Source organism: Mustela nigripes, chromosome 11 (genome assembly GCF_022355385.1).
Source record: "Mustela nigripes isolate SB6536 chromosome 11, MUSNIG.SB6536, whole genome shotgun sequence".
Taxonomy (NCBI): Eukaryota; Metazoa; Chordata; class Mammalia; order Carnivora; family Mustelidae; genus Mustela; species Mustela nigripes.
Window position 1 is genome coordinate 24,721,172 of NC_081567.1, and position 23,197 is coordinate 24,744,368.

The following is a 23,197-nucleotide window of genomic DNA, read 5'->3' on the forward strand; positions in this document are numbered from 1 at the left end:
ATGATACAGGATAAGTGAGAGCCAGGCTTTGGGTCAGAGAGACTGGCACCTTCAATTTACAACAGTGAGGTGATCTTGGGCACTGTGCCTCGAGCCTCAGTTTTCCCATCTATAAAGAGGGAAATTAGTAGTGGCTATATGAAAGGTGGTTGTTCAGATTTGAACAAGACAATAAAAGCAAAGGGCTTGGCTGAATCTCCAGGGGATAGGAAACACTCAGAATCTGTTTGGCATTATTAGCTCTACTTGCACTGGGGTAAGGCTGTGCTTCTCAATCTTTTTTTCATTACTGGCCCCTAAGGAGCCTTTTTAGATATTTCTTCCCCATTACCTTCTCCTATGAAATTTTAATACTACAGACATACTATGTGTCTGTTTATATATGTGTATTGGTGCTTTACATATTAAAAGAGGAAGACTGGGGTGCCTTGGTGGCTCAGTGGGTTAAGCCTTCAGCTCAGGTCATGATTTTAGGGTCCTGGGATTGAGCCCCACATCGGGCTCTCTGCTCAGCAAGGTGCCTGCTTCCCCCTACCTCTCTGCCTGCCTCTCTGCCTACTTGTGATCTCTCTCTCTGTCAAATAAATAAATAAAATCCTTAAAAAAAAAAAAAAGAGTTAGACTTTTCTGGTCTTTCAAGAATAAATTTTACCAGGGCACCTGGGTGGCTCAGTTGGTTAAGTGTCTAACTCTTGGTTTGGACTCAAGTCATGATCTCAGGGCCCAGGTATCAAGCCTTGTGGCAATCTTTGTGCTCAGGAGGGAGTCTACGTGAGAGTCTCTCCCTCTCCTTCTGCCTCTGCCCACCCCCCACTCAAGTGTGCACTCTCTCTCTCTCTCAAATAAATAAATAAATCTTTTTCAAAAAAAGAGTAAATTTTACACCCTTGGGATTTATATTGCCCCCTCAATGAGAATGCATGACATAAAGGTTTGGAGGAGCCCAAATGAACATTTTCTATGCAAATGTGCACTGGTCAGTGTTTTCACCAGTGTATGACAATGCACCCCATCCCCTCCTCTCCATCTGCTTCAAACTCCTCCACATCCACCCTCTCAGGCATAAGGAATCCGCCATTTGCACCAACCAGCACTTGGGTCCCTCATTCTGTTCTTGGTTGAACACTCCTCTTCCCTGGCTCCTCTTCCCTGGCTCTAAATTTCTACACTATTGACTCTCGTATAATGAAAGGGCTCCCTTTACTCTATAGCAAGTCCCTATTCCCTCCTGGAGGATAAGAACTTTAGCATGTCTTTTGCCTCGCAGAGCTGAACTTCTACACACAGCAGATTCTGAGGACAACATGTTTGTTCACATATGAAGAGTCTGCTTGCTATTTTTCTTTTTTCAGTCTTGACATGCTGGTGTCACCCAGCCTTGTGTTTTAAGTAACCTGAGGACAGAGCTGCCTCTTACTCCCTTTGCCCCCCAGTAGCTTCTGAATACTCACATGCTGACTGTCTGAACAGCACAGCCTGAATCCAGCCCATAAGTGATTTTGTTTGCCCAGTTCAGTGTTTCAATTTTTTTCTTTATTTTTGAGCATGTAAAAATCAGGAGGTTTTAGAAAAATCTGAGGATTTGTCCATACTGAGCCCACATTCCCCCATAACCCCAATGGGCCAAATCTGAACATTACTCACGTCACATGGGCATAGAGTATGCACACACATTTTTTCATAATCCCTAACCAGGCCACTTTGACAAGTGATGATACTGCTGTCTTTCTAGTCCTTCAATGTTCAAACTTTGTAAGGTAGACGTTTGAATGGGAAGGGATAAACTAATTCTCTTCCTAGAACTTTTAAATAACCTCTCCCCTAAAAGCCCACCGATATGACTTCCTTCCCAGGAAATGATCTTCATCTTAACAAATGCTTACCATAACCATCTCCAGGAGCCCCTGGCACAGAGCTGTCATATGGATTTGCCATCCCCATGGATTTCATTGCAATGCTTTCAGGGTAGTCTTCATTCTTTCTCCCAAGGATGCCCAAGGGGCCATCACCCCTCTGACAAAATGAGGGCCGGATTAAAGATGTTCTGCTGAGCACCCTGAAATCCCAAAATGACGGATCAAGATTCACCCAGGAGCATAGTAAGGACAGTCATCCATTCATCTTTCATCCATCCATGGATCCATTCATTCTTTCCACATACGCTGACTGAATGCCAACTACGTGTTAGGCAAGGTCTAAGGGGGTCAAGGGGGTGAGAACACAAAGATAAAAACACCAGGTCTCTACTCTCAAGGAACTCTCAGTCCAGTCTGGCAGAGCTTCTTAGACATATTTAAGCAATTATAATAAAGCAGTAACTGGTGAGTACCTAAAGACAGGCACAAGGAGTTCAGAAGAAAGAGAAAAGAATTCTGGCAGGCAGTTTGGAGGGAAATCTACATGGCAAAGAAACATCACAGATGGGATTTGAAGGATTAATTCATATATAAAGATTTAGGAGGAGAGCATTCCAAGGATAAAGAACAGCATAAATGAAGGTGTGAGCCCATAAAAAGAAATGATGAATATATAAAAGGAATACTTCAAAAATCAATTAACCTGGAGCAATGGTCTCAATTTTAGGTACATGCCAATTCCCAGTCCCTGCCCCTAGACAATGGCATCAGAAGCTCTGAGAATTGGGTCCAGGCAGCCGTATTATTTTTAAAGTTTCCCAGGTAATCAGGTGATTCTAAGGCTCAGTCCAGGTCAAGAACCACTGATTTAGAGGTAGGGAGGGGATAGGGGTAGTAAGAAAACAGGAGGAAGTCAGTCAGGTAGGTCTTTGGAAGCACTTTACATTAGACCAGTGCATTCTCTTTTTCAAACATTTTCACGGGGCTCCTGGGTGGCTCAGTGGGTTAAGCCTCTGCCTTTGGTTCAGGTCATGATCTCAGGGTCCTGGGACTGAACCCCACATTGGACTCTCTGCTCAGCAGAGAGTCTGCTTCCCCCTCTCTCTGCCTGCCTCTCCGCCTACTTGTGATCTCTGTCAAAAAAATAAAATCTTTTTTTAAAAATTAAAAAAAAGGGTGCCTGGGTGGCTCAGTGGGTTAAGCCGCTGCCTTCGGCTCAGGTCATGATCTCAGGGTCCTGGGATCGAGTCCCGCATTGGGCTCTCTGCTCAGCAGGGAGCCCACTTCCTTCTCTCTTTGCCTGCCTCTCTGCCTACTTGTGATCTCTCTCTCTGTCAAACAAATAAATAAAATCTTTAAAAAAAATTTAAAAAAAATTTTCATAAGCAAAGCAGTGTGGCCTTTCTTCCAAAGGTTATAGAGAACCATGAAAGATCAGAAACAAAGGAGTGAGAGAATCAAAGGTATATCTTGAACTGATGAATCAGGTAGTGAGGGATAAGACCAAGGAGACCACTTTGATCTGGTTCTGTTAATCCTCCTACTTAGATTCTGAAGACATTTGACCCTACTGCACACCCAAATCTCATATCCTTCCTTATTCCTCAAGATAAATACAAGCCAGTACCTTTGGTTGAATTTATAAACATCACTAGTAGAACAGGTACATGCCAAATGAGATTCATATTGGTTAAATTTTCACAGGGTATAATTTTTTATAGATTAAAAATAACCTGACTAAAGAACCACATCTTATTGGCAACAGGAACATCGAAAGCTTAACCTAGAAAAAAATCAGATTTGGTAGGACTACGTCATCCAAACTAACACTGTCCATGTCCAGTATCCTTAGTAAAGTCTGTCAATGACCAAAGATTGCTGGCAGACTCAAAAGATTTTTGACAACATTTAGATCTATAAAATCTGAACTAGGAAACATTGGACTTAGTTTTTTAGAATGAACTTAAAGGAAAACCAACAATGTGGGAAACTATGACTGATAAAACTTGATGAATGTAACAACAAGGTAGAAGATCATTAAACTAAATCTGCCATAAACATGAAAAGTGATCAATTCAGATGACAATTATAGTAAAATTAAAACGAACATGGAAAAAACTGGGGCACCTGGGTGGCTCAGTGGGTTAAAGCCTCTGCTTTCGGCTCAGGTCATGATCCCAGGGTCCTGGGATCAAGTCCCGCATTGGGCTCTCTGCTCAGCAGGGAGCCTGCTTCCCTTTCTCTCTCTCTGCCTGCCTCTCTGCCTACTTGTGATCTCTGTCAAATAAATAAATAAAATCTTTTAAAAAAAAAGTGAAAAAAATCAGGACTGTTACAACCGTCTTGAATTTTTTTTTTAAAAATTGAGACATTAGGGCGCCTGGGTGGCTCAGTGGGTTAAGCTGCTGCCTTCGGCTCAGGTCATGATCTCAGGGTTCTGGGATCAAGTCCCGCATCGGGCTCTCTGCTCAGCAGGGAGCTTGCTTCCTCCTCTCTCTCTCTCTCTGCCTGTTTCTCCATCTACTTGTGATTTCTCTCTGTCAAATAAATAAATAAAATCTTAAAAAAAAAAAAATTGAGGCATTAAATTGAGTTCATGGAGTTAGACCTTCAAAGGAGTTTCTTGGTTAAAAATGAATTCCTGTGGATATAATTCTGGTTATAATTTTGGTTTGGGTTTATAAGGACCAAGTCTTAACCCTAACTTTATTGGCAAAGTATCAAGGTCAAAACAGTGGGAATCTAAATGTCTTATAGGGATTATAGGAATAGGCGGGAGACTGCAGAGGTTGCTATCCAAGCAAGAGATGATGAAAGATTCTGTTCAGGTAAGGGCTTGAAAGCTCAGGCTGAAAGTTCATGGACCAGGTAAGATCTACAGATAGGTATGAAAGTTTCCTACAACTTCAGGTCACAGAAATCATCTTACATGTCCCTAACCCGAACAACACCAATCAGGTACCACTGGCTTGATGACCTAGCATTCGGCCCCCACCCCAATGGAGGGAGATGATTGCACTTACTCTCTGGTTATTTCTGAAGTCTCAGGAGAGCCATAACCACGATCATCCTCAGCAACTGGGTAATCAGGCTTCCCCCAAAAGTCTGGAGTATTCTGATAGTCCTCAGCATTGGGATAGTCTGGTTCCCCAAAAAAGTTTGGAGGGTTAAGTTGATTCTCAGCTCCTGGATAGTCAGGCTCTCCCAGAGTGTCTATGTATGGGTTGATTCTGGAGCCAGCATATTCTGGATTCCTTCTGGAACTGAGATGGTTGAAATTTGCTCTGATGCCAGAATGGTTAGAGTTTCCCTGAGCTCCAGGGTAGTCTGGTTCTCCGAAAGAGTCAAGATAGTCAGGATTTGTTCTGGAGCCTGCATAGTTTCCACTCCTTCTGGAACCTGCAAAGTCAGAATTCTTCTGGAATTCAGAGTAGTCTTGCTCTCTGGATGAGCCTGGATGGTATGGTTTTCTCCAAGATCCAATATAATCTGGCTCTGACAAAGATGTGTGATAATCTGAACTTCTTCTGGAGCCAGCAGAGAATGGACTGCTTCTGGTGCCAGACTGGTCTGGATTACTCCGAGATCCTGGATAATCTGGTTCTGCTAGAGACTCGGGATAGTCTGGACTTGTTCTGTAGTCTGCAGAGTATGGGTTGCTTCTGGTGCTAGGGTAGCTTGAGTTGTTCAGAGCATATGAAGAATCTGGATAATCCTGAGTTTTCAAATGTCCCCATGTACGGTTCCGAGATCGTGAATAGTCACGATCTGGATCTTCCTCATACCCTTTATTACTGTAGTAGGCAGACATATTGGCACAGATTCCTCACCCTGGAGTGTTAAAATGTTCTTGCATTTGAGTTATTCAGGGATCTTTTTCTTTTTTTAATCTGAAAAGCAAAAGGAAGTAAAAGTTCAGATTTTTTTTTCTTCCCTGCCAAGATCTCTGGTTATCTTCCACTATCTATTCTCCTTTCTTTCACAGTTGAGTACACAGCTGCCCAGAATCAGGACTATGTTTCCTAGTCTCTTATGCACCAAGATGTGGCCAGAAGAGTGGACAATGGGATGTGAACAGAAGCAATAAATATAACTACCAGGTTTGTGCTGTTTACAACAAGGGGCAGTTCTCCTTTTCTCAGTCTTCTTATCTACCTCCTGTGGGCTAGAATGTGGAAATGTTATCTTGGGTCATGGATACAAAAGTGGTACCCATCCTAGGGATCATAGCACAACGGATGGAAGAAGCCTGGTTGCTGATGACATCACATATCGGTGCCAGCATATCAGCTTGGGCTTTATGTAAAAAAAAAAAAAGAAAAGAAAAGAAAAGAAAAAAGAAAAAGGAAAGAAAAGAAAAAGAAAAAGAAACTTTATCTTATATAAACTACTGTTTTGAGGGGTCTCTGATACATGTGGTCAAACTTAGACCTTAGAATCACTATATTCCTACTGGGAATTTACCCTAAAGATACAAACGTAGTGATCCAAAGGGGCACGTGCACCCGAATGTTTATAGCAGCAATATCCACAATAGCCAAACTATGGAAAGAACCTGGATATCCATCAACAGATGAATGGATAAAGAAGATGTGGTATGTATACACAATGGAATACTATGCAGCCATCAAAAGAAATGAAATCTTGCCATTTGCTACGACGTGGATGGAACTAGCAGGTATCATGCTTAGTGAAATAAGTCAAGTGGAGAAAGACAACTATCATATGATCTCCCTGATATAAGGAGGTGGAGATGCAACATGGGGGGGTTAAGGGGTAGGAGAAGAATCAATGAAACAAAGATGGGATTGGGAGGGAGACAAACCATAAGTGACACTTAATCTCACAAAACAAACTGAGGGTTGCTGGGGGGAGGAGGGTTGAGAGAAGGGGGGTGGGGTTCTGGACATTGGGGAGGGTATGTGCTATGGTGAGTGCTGTGAAGTGTGTAAACCTGGCGATTCACAGACCTGTACCCCTGGGAATAAAAATATATTATGTTTATAAAAAATAAAAAAAAAAGAATCACTATATTCCTTTGGTTGTAGGGGGAGCAAAACATTAAACCAAAAGACTGGAAGAAACAAGGACTTTTTAAGCACTTTGAATGCACTTGTGGTAGTAGGACTGATTAAAGCATAAATATGAATGCACAAAGGAAGAACAGTTACTGGTAACTGGGTAACTGGTAACTGAGGAATTGGGTAAGAAGACAATTGCTACCTCACCTTCCAGTTTGTAAATATGATTTTGTGAGTTCTTTGAGCTCTAGTCTATAGACATTGTATACTTCCCAAATCAGAAATAGTTGGATTTAAATTTCAAAGTGCACTGGATATATGTTGCTTTTACTAGTTTATTACTCATTTTCCCTTCTTTTGGCTTCAATGTCTTGATTTTCATGGGGGCATCTGCCCCCCCATTCCTTACTTCAAGAACAGTCACATGACGCAGGCCTAGTCAATCAGTGTCCACCATGCCCCTGGCCACAGGGTTTGGTTCAGGAATGGGCACATAACCCAGACTAGTCCTCCAGGGCCTTGACTGGATTAACTGGGAAAGAAGCACTCTCTTGTCACTACGTTGCCATGGTGATAGAAGGTGAGCCTGGAAATGCTGGTATAGTATCCATAGAAACAGAAGAAAAAAAGAAGGGGATAAAATGTAAAGGAAAAACCAACAGGATTTGTGGACTGATTTGTGGATATGGGAAGGGTGAAAGGTAAGGAAATCAAAAGACAAAAATATCTCCACAGTTTCAAGCCAGTGTGATTAGATAAAGTGTTGATGTCACTGAAAGCAGGAAGTAGACCATTTTTAAAGTTCAGCCAATGTTGACAAGTCTATCTCTATGCAAACCAAAAGGGTTAGACTCTTTGTTGAGTAATCAGAGCTGAAGAATTAACCTTCTACCATTAACTATAGTCTTAGAATGTTCATTTGCCAACTCAATTCCAGATTCCTCAACACAGTGGAAGTCGATTGCTTATTATTTTGTCCCTGCCCAGCATCCATTTCTCTCTTTTGTGATAACACTTTCCCTTGAATAATACCTCTTCCCCCTCTCAATCCACATGGGCCACAGGTGGATGTATGACTCAAGCAGAATTCTCTTCTTCCTGGCCACAGTGATTGGGTCAGGGTACAGAACCCAGTCAGAACAAGTGAGATTCAATTACCGAGTTTTGTCAGAAATGTTGGGAAGAGAGACACTCTCTTTTGTGGCTGGACTTTGGGTTAGGAAGTTATAAGACTGAAGCTGTCAATGGTCACCAGTGGAGGAAGCCTGTCTGAGAATGTCAATAGGGAAGAGGTAAGAGCCACGAGATAAACCAAAAGATCAAATACTGACAACAATGTTCAAGCACCAGAATCCAGCCATGCCTGAAGACAGCTGACCCCTGGACACCTGAATCATTACATTCCCTTTTGACATAAGTAAGTTTTAAGTTGGGTTTCTGTCACTTGCTAATGAAAGAGAAGAATCCTGATGGATATATCCAGTTTTGCAAACAGAGACATCTACACACATGCACATGTACGCACATACCGCACATACACACACATGCACACGCACAGAAACATCTACACAAACTGTTAGTGTCACAAAAACTAAATGTTATGTGATAATGCAAATTATTTGCTTATATTTAAGACCACAAATTAACATATATATGATCTAGGATTTCCGTGGCCTCCCAAAACCCTAGCTATCACATCTAAAAAGCTAACTGATACCTTCTAAATTCAATAAAGTGAAACCTGGTACAACAATACCAACCTAAGAGAAATGAATATGTCCACCAAGAGGCAAGAACAGCATTCACAGCAGCTTTTTTTCCATAGATGCCAGAAACTGGAAACAACCTAATGTCCTTCAACAGTAGAAGTCAATAAACAGTAGCATATTCATACAATGAAATACTACACAGATGTAACAAAGACTGACCATCTGCTACATGCAATGACATGGATACAGATCATGTATGTAACAATGACCCCAAGAGCCAGATACAGAAGTGTACAGACTCAATAACATTTACCTGAAGTTCAGAACAGGCAAACGAGCAAATGGTGCTAGAAGTCATTACCTTGGGGAAGGGAGGAGATGGGAAATGACATGAGGGGGCGTCTGGGTGCTAGAATGTTCCATATTTTGATCTGGGTGACAGTTACATGGGTATCTGTGTATGGGTGTGTGTGTGCGTGTGTGGTGTATGTATGTGTGTGAAAATTCATCAAATACACTTGAAAATTGCACACATCTCTATAAATATATTTGTCTTTAATTTTTAAAAGAAAAATGAAAGGAAAAAGACCTAAGCTAGATGCCATAACATAAAACATTCTATTTCCCCCAAGGGGCTATGAAAAAAAGAATGGTTCCAGCTCATAAACATTCCCAATTTTCTCATATGTATATCACAGAAAATCTGAATTAATGAAAGCAAAGCTAAGTAAGGACAGGATACATTATCTGAATCTAATTATCTGTGTGGTGCTATTAAATGAAAGTGGTTAGGGGCCGAGCCCTTGGCATCAGGTGTAATTGGATTTAGTTTCCATCTGCTGGCTGTGGGGACCTGGGCAAGCCACTTAACCTCTCTGAGTCTGTTTCCTGGCCTATCCAATCCCAACAATAATATCTCATAAGGCTGTTGTAAAGAATTAACGAGATAAGGCACCAAGGAAGGATTCACTGAAAAGAAGCTATTATTTATCATTATTTGTTTTTATTAATCCTGGCAAGTTCTAAAAGAGAGGGAAGTTGGGGTGGATAATAAAAGTCATACACTCGGGGCGCCTGGGTGGCTCAGTGGGTTGAGCCGCTGCCTTCGGCTCAGGTCATGATCTCAGGGTCCTGGGATCGAGTCCCGCATCGGGCTCTCTGCTCGGCGGGGAGCCTGCTTCCCCCTCTCTCTCTCTGCCTGCCTCTCCGACAACTTGTGATTTCTCTCTGCCAAATAAAGAAATAAAATCTTTAAAAAAAAAAAAAGTCATACACTCAACCAGGACATGATTAAAAAACAGACAATGTTTCTGGATACCTGTGTGGCTCAGTCAGTTAAGCAGCTATCTTTGGATTGGGTCATGATCCCAGGGTCCTAGGATCAAGTCCCGCATTGGGCTCCTTGCTCATTGGGGAGCCTGTTTCTTCCTCTGCCTGCCTCTCTCATTCCCTCCCTCTCTCTCTCTCTTTCTGACAAATAAGTAAAATCTTTTTTAAAAAATAATAAAAAATAGACAATGTTTTATAATGAAGTAGAGGGAGGAGCAACTCTGCGTAATTCCTAGATCAACATACTGAATCTAAGTTTTAATTTTGCTGTGAGCTTCTTATTAGTCTGGACTGAAAGGGAATCATGAAAGTCTATCTGATACTCACTACTTGGAAAAGAGGAAGTATACCAATTCTTCAAAAGGATGATTTTCTTAAAAGAATATATCATAAGAATGTTTCCAAAGGGGTGGGATAACCACACAATAAAGCCAGGGTTCAGGGTCACCAGCAAAAGCTCAGAAGCTCTAGCAAATCCAGACTCAGATGCTGGGGTAGAGGGGGGAAGACACTGGGGCCACCTCCAGGTCACTGTGAGATCAGCAGCCCCCACGCAGAAAGGCAGCGGGATATGGCTATTTCTGGCCCATGGTTTGTGAGTCTAAGTGACAATGTCACTTCCAAGCCAAAGCATCTAAGAGCCAAGATACAACCTTCTAGCTCCATTATTCTTCCTGCAATGGCAGTGAGTGTCATTTCAGATGGGGACCCATTCATGAGCCTGGGTTCCTGCCTGACTATATAAAACACAGTCCACCCCTACCAATGCATGATAGCTTCTCATGAGCAAGAAATAAATTTTATGGGGTGCCTGGGTGGCTCAGTGGGTTAAGACTCTGCCTTGGGCTCGGGTCATGACCCCAGGGTCCTGGGATTGAGCCCCACATAAGGCTCTCTGCTCAGCAGGAAGCCTGCTTCTCCCTCTCTCTCTCTGCCTGCCTCTCTGCCTATTTGTGATCTCTGTCAAATAAATAAATAAAATATGTTTTTAAAGATTAATTTTTAAAAAAAGAAATACATTTTATGAGTTAAACAATATATTGTATACTCATATAAGAGAGAGAGAAAGATTTTATATGTGATCAGCCAACAATTAGTTCCAAGTTTGTTGGTACAGTTCTCTGTTCCACTGATAACATCTGCCAGGAGCTTATATATTCTACTTCTTTATCACAACGCAGAGAAAAATGGTGTTCTAACCACTACCACCCACACTGGGACAAATTCCTAAATAAACAAAGAGCTAAGCCCACAGAAAAGGATTGGAAAAAAGGAGGGAGGAGGAAATAGCCACAAGAAAATAGTCTTGTATTGATTGTCAAATGTAGTAGGAGTGACCTTCCAAGAACCCTACTCATAGCTTCCTATTAACTCTTAAGGAAACAAATATCTTGCCCTTTCAAAAGAATACTTCTGCTTTGTCCCTTGAAAAAGCACAACGAGGATACTAAATCTATATCATCTATATCTATATCTATATCTATATCTATCTTCCCCCACCTCCAAACTGTATTGCTCTACTACCTTCCCCATAAGGGCTATTGAGCTATCTATTCTGAGTCCCCCTTTTGACATCCCATTGACATCCATCTCATTCTTGAATCCCACTTAGGGTTTCCCACTTCACAGTTTCAGTGGTTTTCAATCACATTCCCAAGCAATTATATGCCTTCTAAATCTACTCATTGTAGACTCCCTGTTTGATCTTGCAAGGCTCCTGGTTTGAATGAGTGATTCTAACAGTCGTGCATTTGTCATTCAGCTAGCCCAGGAGTGTTCAGGGGATTAATTACATCCTACAGTCTTGCTGAGGTCTCATTCTGGCTACTTATCTGAATGTCACCTACCTCTTAGCCTTCCCAGACTTAAGACAACATAAGCCAAAGCATGCCACCTATGAGCTCAGTTCTGCATCACCAAAGCAGCCTCACAAATCATAAGGACATGTGTGTGATGACAGAAAACTGGAAACAATCCAGAAACCATGAACAGGGGATGGGCCAAAGCAGTGCAGCACATCTGCACATTGGAATATCATGGAGCTGTCAAAAAGAATGCTTGAGATCTTCCCATAGCAGCAGAAGAGAGCTGGCTATGCATGGCCCCTCTCTCTAATCTCCTTCATCCATCTCCTGCCCCAGAGCCAGGCTAGAATCGTGACCATGCAGATGTGAACCATGTGCATTAATTGAGGCCAGTTATTATTACCTGAAAGAAAAGGAAAGAGCAGCCAATGGCCTTGAAAACAGCACCAAATGCAGAACATCACCTCATACCATCACCACCACAAATTCTATTTTCAGCTGCACATTTTATCTTTTAAAGAGGTGAACTTTGGAGGCACATGGGTGGCTCAGTCAGCTAAGTGTCTGCCTTTGGCTAGAGTTGTGATCCTGGGACCTGGGATCAAGCCCCTCTGTTGGCTTCCTGTTTGGTAGGGAGTCTGCTTCTCCCTCTGCCCCTCCCCCACCTCTAGCTCATGCTTGGGCACACTCTTTCTCTCAAATAACTAAAATCCTTAAAATATATATATAAAAAGGTGAAATCTGTCATGCCAACAACTGACAGGGTAAACCTCTCAACCTAAGTGAAATCAATGTTGCCTATGCTAGCTACATTCCAATAAACGTAAATGATGTAAGATACAGGCATATTAGGACTGATGGTCACAGTCACTGAAGTAATCCTGTAGAAATTCATAACTAGTTCCAAAGAGCCACCATCTGTTTGGCTTCAGTGTTTTCAATGTTACTGGAGATGGTCCCAAAGTAGCTGCACTAATTTCCAATCGCCTTTTCACTGGCACATTGTCATTTCAGAAGCACAACCAGGAATACTCCCCCAAACTGCTCTTTCTTCCTTTTCATTGGACTACTCCCAGGCAGTCCTATAGGCAGCTTGAGAAAGTCAGGTGCAAGATGCTAATATAGAAAAACAAGAATGGCAGGATTAGCCTCCATTAAACTAGGTTTTCTCAATCTCAGCACTGTTCCTATTTGAGGTGAGAGAATTCTTTGTTGTTGGGAAGCTGTGCATGATTGGAGGGCCAGCAGCCCCCCTGGCCTCTACCTCTGAGGTGCCAGTAGCTCCTCCCCCAAGGTGTGACAACCAGAAATGTCCCAGGCATTTCCCAATGTCTGCTGGGGACAAAATCACTATCCCACCTCCCCACCCCTGTGTTTCAGAATAGCTGAGTTAAACTGTTATTAATGTAGGAGGATCTAGGGGCTCTTGCGGGGCTCAATAGGTTAATCATCTGTCTTCAGCTCAGGTCATGATCCCGGGGTCCTGGGATGCAGCCCTGCGTCAGGCTCCCTGCTTAGTAGGGCATCTGCTTCTCCCTCTCCCCACCCCCCACTCATCTTCTCTCTTGCTCTCTCTCTCTCTCTCAAATAAATAAGTAAAATATTTTTTTTTAAAGGATGTGCAGAGCAAAAAGGAGAGTTTGTCATAAAAGAGATAGAAGAGGACACTTTGGGTGAAAGGGAAAGCTAAATGAAGAAGTGAAGTGGACAAAGTAAGAAAATGTGTACTTCTGAGATGTAATAATTCATACTATTATTCTGAGCCAGGAAGTGAGCAGAATGATGTACACACACACTCTTGCTTTGTTTTCACTTGATTCAGCACAGAGACTCTCCATGCTCCCATCTTACAGATGACAAATTGAGGCTCGGAAACACCTGGTAACTTCTGTGTGTTCTCGCAGATAGTAAGTGGGAACAAGGATAGGAATATGTTTCTTAACTACTACACTGAACCATCTGCTACACATACAGATTTTTCACTTTTTAATTTACTTATTTAATTACATATTTGGAACAATTAATGAAGATAGCTCAAGCAAAAAGGGAAACCGGATCACACGTTTCCCCATATTAAAGACAGAAAATAAAAACAACACAACTCTGCTTCAGGTGAAAAGAAGCTTTCTTTGCAGAAAGGAAAAGAGTAAAAAAGTCTGAATAAAAGAAGGCAAGAATTGGCATAAAGACAGATACATAAGGACTCTTATGTGGCTCAGTTGGTTAAGTGTTTGACTCTTGATTTTGTCTCAAGTCATGATCTCAGGGTCGTGGGATCAGGCCCCATATCAAGCTCTGTGCTCAGCATGTAATCTGCTTAAGATTCTCTCTCTCCCTTGCCCTCTGCCCCTTCCCCTGATAAATAAATAAATAAATATTTTAAAGAGACAGAAACATCGACCATTGGAATAGAATGGAAAGCCCAGAAATAAACCCTTGCATAGAAGATCAAATGATATCTGCCAAGGGTGCCAAAATCATTCAATGAGGAAAGGACAGTCTTTTCAATAAATGGTGTTTGAGAAACTGGAGAGTCACATGCAAAAGAATGAAATTGGACTCTTACCTTCTACCATAAAAAAACTGGCTCAAAATGGATCATGACCTAAAAATAGGACCTAAGACTGTAAGACTCTTAGAAGAAAACACAGCAGAAAAGCTTCACACCACTGGACTTGGGTATGACATTAAAACCCAGGCAACAAAAATAAAAATAGATCAACTGGCCTACATAAAAATGAAAACCTTCTGTACATGAAAAGACACAATCCAAACAGTGAAAAGGCATCCATGGAATGGGAGAAAATATTTTACAAATCATATATCTGATAAGGGTTAATACCAGACTATATAAAGAGCTACCACAATTCAACAACAATAAAAAAACCCAACAAAACAAAGAATCAGATTTTTTAAAAAGGCAACAAACTTGAACAGACATTTCTCCAAAAAACATTTACAAATAGCCAAAATGCACATGAAAAAAATGCTCAACATCATGAGTCATAAGAGAAATGAAAATCAAAACCACAATGGGATGCCACATCTTTTCCATTAGGATGGCCATTATCAGGAAAAACAGAAAACAACAAGTGTTGATGAGGATGTGGAGAAATTGGAATCCCTGGGCTTTGCTAGTGGGAAAGTAAAATGATACAGTCATTAGAGAAGACAGAGGGCAGTTTCTTAAAAAATTAAAAATACATGGGTACCTGGGTGGCTCAGCTGGTTAAGTGACCGGCTCTTGGTTTTAGTTCAGGTATCAATGTCGTGAGATCCAGCCCTGCACTGGGCTCTGGGCTTAGCTCTGAGTCTACTTGGAACTCTTTTCTCCCTCTCCTTCTGCCCCTTCCCACTGCTTGCTTGATCTCTCTCTTTCTCTCTCTCCCTCTCAAATAAATAAATAAATCTTTTAAAAAAAAATAAACATTAAAAATAGAATTGCCATCTGATCCAGCAATTTCACGACTCGACATACATCAAGAAGAATTAAAAACAGCATCTCAAAAAATATGTATATACACACACACATGTTTTCATGGCAGCATTATTCACAAAAGTGAAAAGGTGGGAGCAACCTGTGTCCATCAATGGAGGAAGGGATAAGAAAAATTTTATCCACGCATTGAAATATTATTCAGCCTTAAAAAGCAAGGAAATTCTGGGACGCCCAGGTGGCTCAGTGAGTTAAAGCCTCTGCTTTCGGCTCGGGTCGTGATCCCAGGGTCCTGGGATCAAGCCCCGCATCGGGCTCTCTGCTCAGTGGGGAGCCTGCTTCCTCCTCTCTCTCTGCCCGCCTCTCTGCCTACTTGTGATCTCTGTCAAATAAGTAAATAAAATCTTTAAAAAAAAAAAAAAAGCAAGGAAATTCTGATACCTGCTATAACACAGATGGACTCTGAGGACATTATGGTAAGTAAAACAAGCCAGGCACAGAAACACAAACACACATGATTCTGGTTATATGAGTTACCTAGAGTAGTCAAATTCACAGAAATGCAAATAAGCAGCAGAATAATGGTTGCCAGGGTCTGGGAGGAGAAGGAAATGGGGAATTGTTATTTGTTGTTTGATGGGTACATAGTTTCAGTTTGGCAGGATGAGGAACTTCTAGAGATGGTTTGCATAACAATGTGAATGTATGTAACAGTACTGAATTGTATACTTAAAAATGATTAAGAAGATAAATTTAATATCATATGTATTTTATCACAATATAAGAGAAAGGAAACAAGAATCTTCCGAAATCACAGTCATTTCAAAGTGAAAACCCATTTTCTAAAAAAAGCAAAACACTAAAGCACTATGTCTGGGGAGGAAATGGAAGAGAAAATGCTAGAATAAGCTGAGCACGTGAAGGCTCTTTTCCTCAGCTCCCAAATAAACTACAGAAGCTTTCAAATAAATCAAAATTAGCTACAATCAAAGCATATTGTTTTTGAACTGTGTCATTTACTTAAAGCCTCAAAATAAACACAATAAAACTCTCATTGAAATGCTGAGCATAGCATTCATCCCACCAATGAAAGTAAATTAAAAAACCAATAGCCCTGAACACATTTCCAGCCCCACCTGCACTTGACAAAAACAACTGACAAATGGGACACTTGCAGCCTACCTCCCCTACCAGGATGGCAAAGAGCAAAGGTGAAGCAAAACTTGGGGGTACAGATACGAGCTGAAGAGTATTCTCTTATCCAGAGGAATGGGTCTCCTGGGAGCTCTGGAAAAACCAGACCATATGCCAAAAGTTAAGAAACAGAGAGAGAGAGAGAGAGAGAGAGACTAACTCAGTAACTCCCCCACCTCCATCCCAACCCTGCTCAATGGCTTTCCACAGAATCAAGAATAACATCTAAACTCCTTACTGTGGGCTGCCTGGCTGGCTCAGTTGGAAGAACATGCAACACTTCATCTCAGGGTCGTGAGTTCAAGCCTTACATTGGGAGCAGAGATTTCTTAAATAAATAAAACCTTAACGGGGTGCCTGGGTGGCTCAGTGGGTTAAAGCCTCTGCCTTCGGCTCAGGTCATGATCCCAGGGTCCTGGGATTGAGCCCCACATCGGGCTCTCTGCTCAGCAGGGAGCCTGCTTTCCCCCTCTCTCTGCCTGCCTCTCTGCCTACTTGTGATCTCTGTCAAATAAATAAATAAAATCTTTAAAAAATAATCTTAACAATAACAACAAAAAGTAATAATAGTAATAGTAATAATAATAATAAATAGGGGCACCTGGGTGGCTCAGTTGGTTTGAGTGTCTAACTCTTGGTTTTGTCTCAGGTCAGGATCTCAGGGTTGGCCAGCAGAGGACTCCTCACTGGGTGTGGAACCTGCTTGAGACTCTCTCCCTCTCCTTTCCCTCTGCCACTCCCCCTGCTTTTGAGAGAAAGACGGTAGGAGCAGGGGGAGTGGCAGAGGGAGAGGGGGCAGCAGGTTACCTGCTGATCAAGGATCCTGATGCAGGACTCGATCCCAGGACCCTGGTGCCACAACCTGAGCCAGAGGCTGATGCTTAACTGACTGAACCACACAGGCACACCCTCAAAATATAGTTAAATAAATAAAAATAAATAAAAAATAAACAAACACCTTACTATGGTGTGAAAAGTATCCACGAACTGGCTCCTCCTACCTCTCCCCTTGTTCTTCATCCTCTAAGTCAAGGGTTAACACACTTTTTCGGTAAAGAATCGGACAGGAACTATTTTAAGTTTTGTGGAACAACATGAACTCTGTAGCAATGACTCACACAATGGCTAGCACAAAAGCAGCCCTAGGCAAAGAAGTCTGTGTTCCAATTTATGGACACCAAGATTTGAATGCCATATAATTTTTCTATGCCATGAACTATTGTTTTGATTTTTGCCAACAATTTTAAAATATAAAAACCATTCTTAGTTCACAGGCCACATCTGAACCCAGGGACGTAGTTCACTATGCCCTGCACTAGACACACTGGCCTGTTTTCCTGGGTCATGGCCTTTGAACATGCTATTCCTTCTGCCTAGAATGCTTGTCCCTTCACTCTTGGCCAGGCTAACCTTTCATCCTTAAGGTATCACCTTAAATGCTGCTTTACAGAGCGGTCTCCTTTATTCCTGGACATGCAAATAGTTCCCCTTGAGCCTCTATCATAGCATCCTGTCCTTTTGCCCATGGGACTTACCAGTTTGTAATTATATATTACTTTCTGTGCTTGTATTGTTCAATACTTGTCCTCCACTAGACTGAAAGCTCTGCCATGGCAGCAGTTACACTATTTTGCTCCTCATATGCCCAGCATCGAGCACCATGCCTGGCATGTAAGAGCTCTCAATTAATATTTGTTGCATGAACAAATGAAGGTTGTCCTACAGAGTTCTCATTCATCTCATCCATCACGTGGGGTCCATCATGATGAGGACATCTCAACCAATGAAAGGCAAAACAAACCTACACTGGGATCAACTGGATTCCTCTGGGTAAGGGGGTTGGTGGGAGGGTTCACACAGATAGCATTTCTCATGCCTGGGTCCAATTTTCAGCACAAACATATCCCATTTATAAACTGAGGGTTTGGGGGGTGCCTGGGTGGCTCAGAGGGTTAAGCCTCTGCCTTTGGCTCAGGGTCATGATCTCAGGGTCCTGGGATTGAGCCCCACATGGGGCTCTCTACTCAGCAGGGAACCTGCTTCCCCCTCTCTCTCTGCCTGCCCCTCTGCCTGCTTGTGAACTCTCTCTCTGTCAAATAAATAAATAAAATCTTTAAAAAAATAAATAAATAAACTGAGCGTTTGGGATCAGTTCAGGATTTTTTTTTAAGATTTTATTTATTTATTTGACAGAGAGAGAGAGTTCACAAGCAGGTAGAGAGGCAGGCAGAGAGAGAGGGGGAAGCAGGTTCCCTGCTGAGTAGAGAGCCCCACGAGGGGCTCAATCCCAGGACCCTGGGATCATGACCCAATCCGAAGGCAGAGGCTTTAACCCACTGAGCCACTCAGACGCCACAGTTCAGGGATTTTTGAAAGGATCATCCCCCTTGTGGAAAATACTAAGGAATCTTTTTTTTTTTTAATAGTAAGGAATCTTCTGGCGATCATTTCTTCTTTCTTAATTCCCATTCAATATTTCTAACTAACAACTAGGTGAAGTCTCCGTTGGTGTTAGTCTTTAACACTTATCTGAATTTGCCACTGTCTCTTTTTCAACAAAGACAGAGCAAAGCTCCAAGCTCAGAACCTTCATGAGGCCACAACTTTCGACTAGAATTTATTTTCGAAATTAGCATACAAAAAATATCTTTGGTGTCTAGTTCTACACGTTTGAACACATGCATACCACCATCACCACTGGGATACAGACCAGTACCATTACCCCAAAACTCCCTTGTGCCATCCCTCTGTGATCAACTCCTACCACCCACTGTCCACCACCACTGATCTATTCTCTGTGACTCTAGCTTTGCATTTTTCCAAAATATTGAATGAATGGAACCACACAGAATGTAGCCCTTTGAGACTGACTGCCTTCACTCAGCATAATCTAGCTAGGATTTAACAACATGGTTTGGTTTTCCTTGTATGTATGTTTATATATAAATATTTAGTCACCTATATTTATAGCAAGCAACATAAGTTTTCCATTTACAATAATGACATAAGCTTCCTTTTAAAATAAATCTGTTAGGGGACACCTGGGTGGCTCAGTGGGTTAAAGCCTCTGCCTTTGGCTCAGGTCGTGATCCCAGGATCCTGGGATCGAGTCCCACATCGGGCTCTCTGCTCAGCAGGGAGCCTGCTTCCCCCTCTCTCTCTCTGCCTGCCTCTCTACCTACTTGGGATTTGTCTTTCTGTCAAATAAATAACTAAAATCTTTTAAAAATAAAAAAATAAAAAATAATAAAAAATAAAATAAATCTGTTAGGTTAAAAAAAAGATAGATAAATATTAGTACGCATGGTAAGAAAAGGGGCAAAAATCATGAAGGTGGAACACAGAAGACTAAATCCTGGGATACAACAGACATTACATAATAATATAATTGCATCGCAACCCCTTACCCCAACACATGCACACAAAATACCAGTCTGTAATTCTAAGAATTCCTGAAAGGGAAGAGAAAAGGATTTTAAAAGAAGAAATGGTCCATTCCCAGGCCTCTCATTTCAAGCAAGCTTTCATAATCACAGTTCTGGAAGCCTCCATTTCATTCTCAGGCACCTGACCTTGCAAAGACAATTCCAACACAAGAAGTGAAGGCCACCGCCCATCCCTGAGCAGTTACCAGGGCAGGAAGCTACCCTAAGCAAACCCACATTTCAGCAGAAACCTAGATTTTGTTTATGTTCTTTGTTACCATATTAGCTTAGTGATTACTTTGGCTGTCACCACCCACACCACTACAAACAAATGCTTTAGAATCTTTTATCTGCAGTGTGTAATGTTTAGAACAAGGAAATAAAGGCAATTTAAATAGTATCTTACAACCATGTGAGGGCAAAACCTTCAATCACCCATTTCATAAAACCCTCCGGTAACTAAGCATTAGTTCATGCCCCACGGCCTTCTCAGAGACTGTATCCACCTTTGACCCAGGTGTAGTAGTAACCATAGGTTTGGGGAAAACAAACAAACAAAAAACAACTATACATTGGGATCCTTCAGAAAATAAGGTCTGTGTTTGCAAAAGGCCAGTATCAAAACTATGAATAGGAGGGAAAAATATAAATAGAGCTAAATGAATATATATTCCTGTTCTTTCTTTATATTTTCCCTTTATAAAATAATTTACTTAATTTTTAAGACATTTGCTTAATTTCCAAAGAAAGGTAATTATATTTTATGAATGCAAGCAGAGGGACACTTGGGTGGCTCAGTTGGTTATGCGCCAGACTCTCGGTTTCAGCTCAGGTCATAATCTTGGAGTCGTGGGACGGGGCCCCTCCCATGTCAGGCTCCACAGTGGGCATGGAATTTAGTCAAGATTCTCTCTTCTTTGGGACGCCTGGGTGGCTCAGTTGGTTAAGCAGCTGCCTTCGGCTCAGGTCATGATCCCAGCATCCTGGGATCGAGTCCCACATCGGGCTCCTTGCTCTGCGGGGAGCCTGCTTCTCCCTCTGACTCTGCCTTCCACTCTGTCTGCCTGTGCTCGCTCTCACTCTCTCTCTCTCACAAATAAATAAATAAAATCTTAAAAAAAAAAAAAAAAGATTCTCTCTTCTTCTTCCTCTGCCTCTTCCCCTTCCCTGCCTCTAAATTTTTAAAAATATATTATATTTTTAGGGGCGCCTCAGTGGCTCAGTCCTTAAGCATCTGCCTTTGGCTCATTTCATGATCCCAGGATTCTGGGATCGAGCTCCACATCAGGCTCCCTGCTCAGCGGGAAGTCTGCTTCTCCTTCTCCCACTCCCCCTGCTTGTGTTTCCTCTCTCACTATGTCACTCTCTTTATCAAATAAATAAATAAAATCTTTAAAATATATATATATATTTTTTTTAAAAGAATGTAAGACCTTTAGCTTGCTAAAAATGTGAGAAAGAGTCAGAGGCTGGAAAATGAACACGGACTTTAAATTCATGAGGGGCATCACCTAGACATGGCAAAAATCCACCCGGAGAATGGTCTAATGTACTGCGGTTACCGTGAAGGTCACAAGTGCTTTCTATAATCAAATTAAGATGACTCTAACATTGTTTTTAAATAATTTGGGATACTTGGGATGATAGAACTGACAAATGTCACCAAGTAAACTTCAGAGGAAAATTCAAGTAAAAGCTAGGATAGGATCACTCTTTTATTGATATAGATGCTTTGAAGGCTCTCAAATCTCATTACACTAGCTAAGATACCTCCTTTTCTACTACAATCCATTCTTGGTGAGAAGTCTCTGGACTCTCCCAGGACTCCCCAGGTTCCTTCCAGCAGTCTCACACTTACTGAAACCAAAACCCCTCTCCATCCAAATGACATTGTAAAAAATATATTAAGTTTTTATTTTATTTAAAAATATTTAATTTTAAGAATACTTTAATTTAAAAATCTTAAAATATTTAAAACTTTAAATATTTTATTTGAAATAATTTTTGAGGAACCTCTACACCCAATGTGGGGCTCAAACTCAGGACCCCGAGATCAAGAGTTGCATGCTCTTTCCATGCCAGCCAAGTGCCCTGCAAATAACATTTTGTAACAAGACTTTCTTGTATATAAGACTGTCCCCAAAGTAGGTGAGGCCCACAGGCCTTCTATGTAAAGCAGACCAATGCAAGGAAAGTGCAAAATGACATCTGCATTAAGGTACCAACGCTCTTGTCTGAAATGCAGGGTGTGTGGCTGGCTTTCCTTCTTTCAGAAAGAGATTGGTAGGGGCGCCTGGGTGGCTCAGTGGGTTAAAGCCTCTGCCTTCGTCATGATCCCAGGGTCCTGAGATCGAGCGCATCGGGCTCTCTGCTTAGCAGGGAGCCTGCTTCCTCCTCTCTCTCTGCCTGTCTCTCTGCCTACTTGTGATCTCTGTCTCTCAAATAAATAAATAAAATCTTTAAAAAAAAAAAAAAGAAAGAAAGAAAGAAAGAAAGAGATTGGTAGAAGCCATGTGTCTCGGGCATTGATTCTCAATCAGTGCAATTTTGCCTTCAGATACCACATTTGACAACCTCTGGAAGCCTTTCTTGTTGTCACAACTCAGGGTGAGGTGTGTGATATTGGCCTCTAATAGGTGGAGGAAGCCAGGGATATGCTAAACATCTTACAATGTACAGAACAGTCCCCAAAATAGAATTATCTGACCCAAAATGTTGATAGTGGTGAGGTTGAGAAAGCCCATTCGAGAGATCATCTAAGGCAATACTAACAGAACTTTCTACCATGATATAATCATCCTATACAATGCTGTCCACTACAGCAGCCACTAGCTACATGTATATACCGAGTACTTAAAATGTGGCTAGTGCAAGGGAGGAACTGGATTTTAATTTTGTTTAATTTTAGTTAATTAATTTTTTTTAATTTTTTAAAAAGATTTTACTTATTCATTTGACAGAGGGAGACACAGCGAGAGAGGGAACACAAGCAGTGGAGTGGAAGAGGGAGAAGCAGGCTTCCCGCCGAGTGGGAGCCCTATGCGAGGCTTGATCCCAGGAGCCTGGGATCATGACCTGAGCAGATAGGCAGACACTTAACTGACTGAGCCACCCAGGCACCCCAATTAATTTAAAATTTTTAAAAGATTTTATTTATTTACTTGACAGAGAGAGAGAAATCACAAGTAGGTAGAGAGGCAGGCAGAAGTGGGGGAAGCAGGCTCCCAGCTGAGCAGAGAGCCCGACGTGGGGCTCAATCCCAGGACCTTAAGATCGTGACCTGAGCCGAAGTTAGAGGCTTAACCCTCTGAGCCACCCAGGCACCCCTAATTTAATTTTTTTTTTTTTTTTTACAGATTTTGCTTATTTATTTGACAGAGAGTGTGTGCCCAGGCAGAGGGAGAGACCAAGGCAGAGATCAA

The 23,197-nt window shown here is 41.7% G+C and overlaps 1 protein-coding gene across 3 annotated transcripts in view; it reads right to left on the bottom strand.

Annotated features, from left to right (window-relative positions):
- The window catches only part of TMC5 (transmembrane channel like 5), an 80,903-nt gene that overhangs the window by 40,180 nt on the left and 17,526 nt on the right, over positions 1 to 23,197 (bottom strand). For all 3 annotated transcript variants that reach the window (XM_059415231.1, XM_059415230.1, XM_059415229.1), the window contains exons 2-3: positions 4,880 to 5,746; positions 1,884 to 2,056 (exon numbers count right to left, since the gene is read on the bottom strand). In XM_059415231.1, the coding sequence (XP_059271214.1) occupies positions 1,884 to 2,056; positions 4,880 to 5,667 (961 nt within the window). In that variant the 5' untranslated portion in view covers positions 5,668 to 5,746. The remainder of the gene's footprint in view (positions 1 to 1,883; positions 2,057 to 4,879; positions 5,747 to 23,197) is intronic.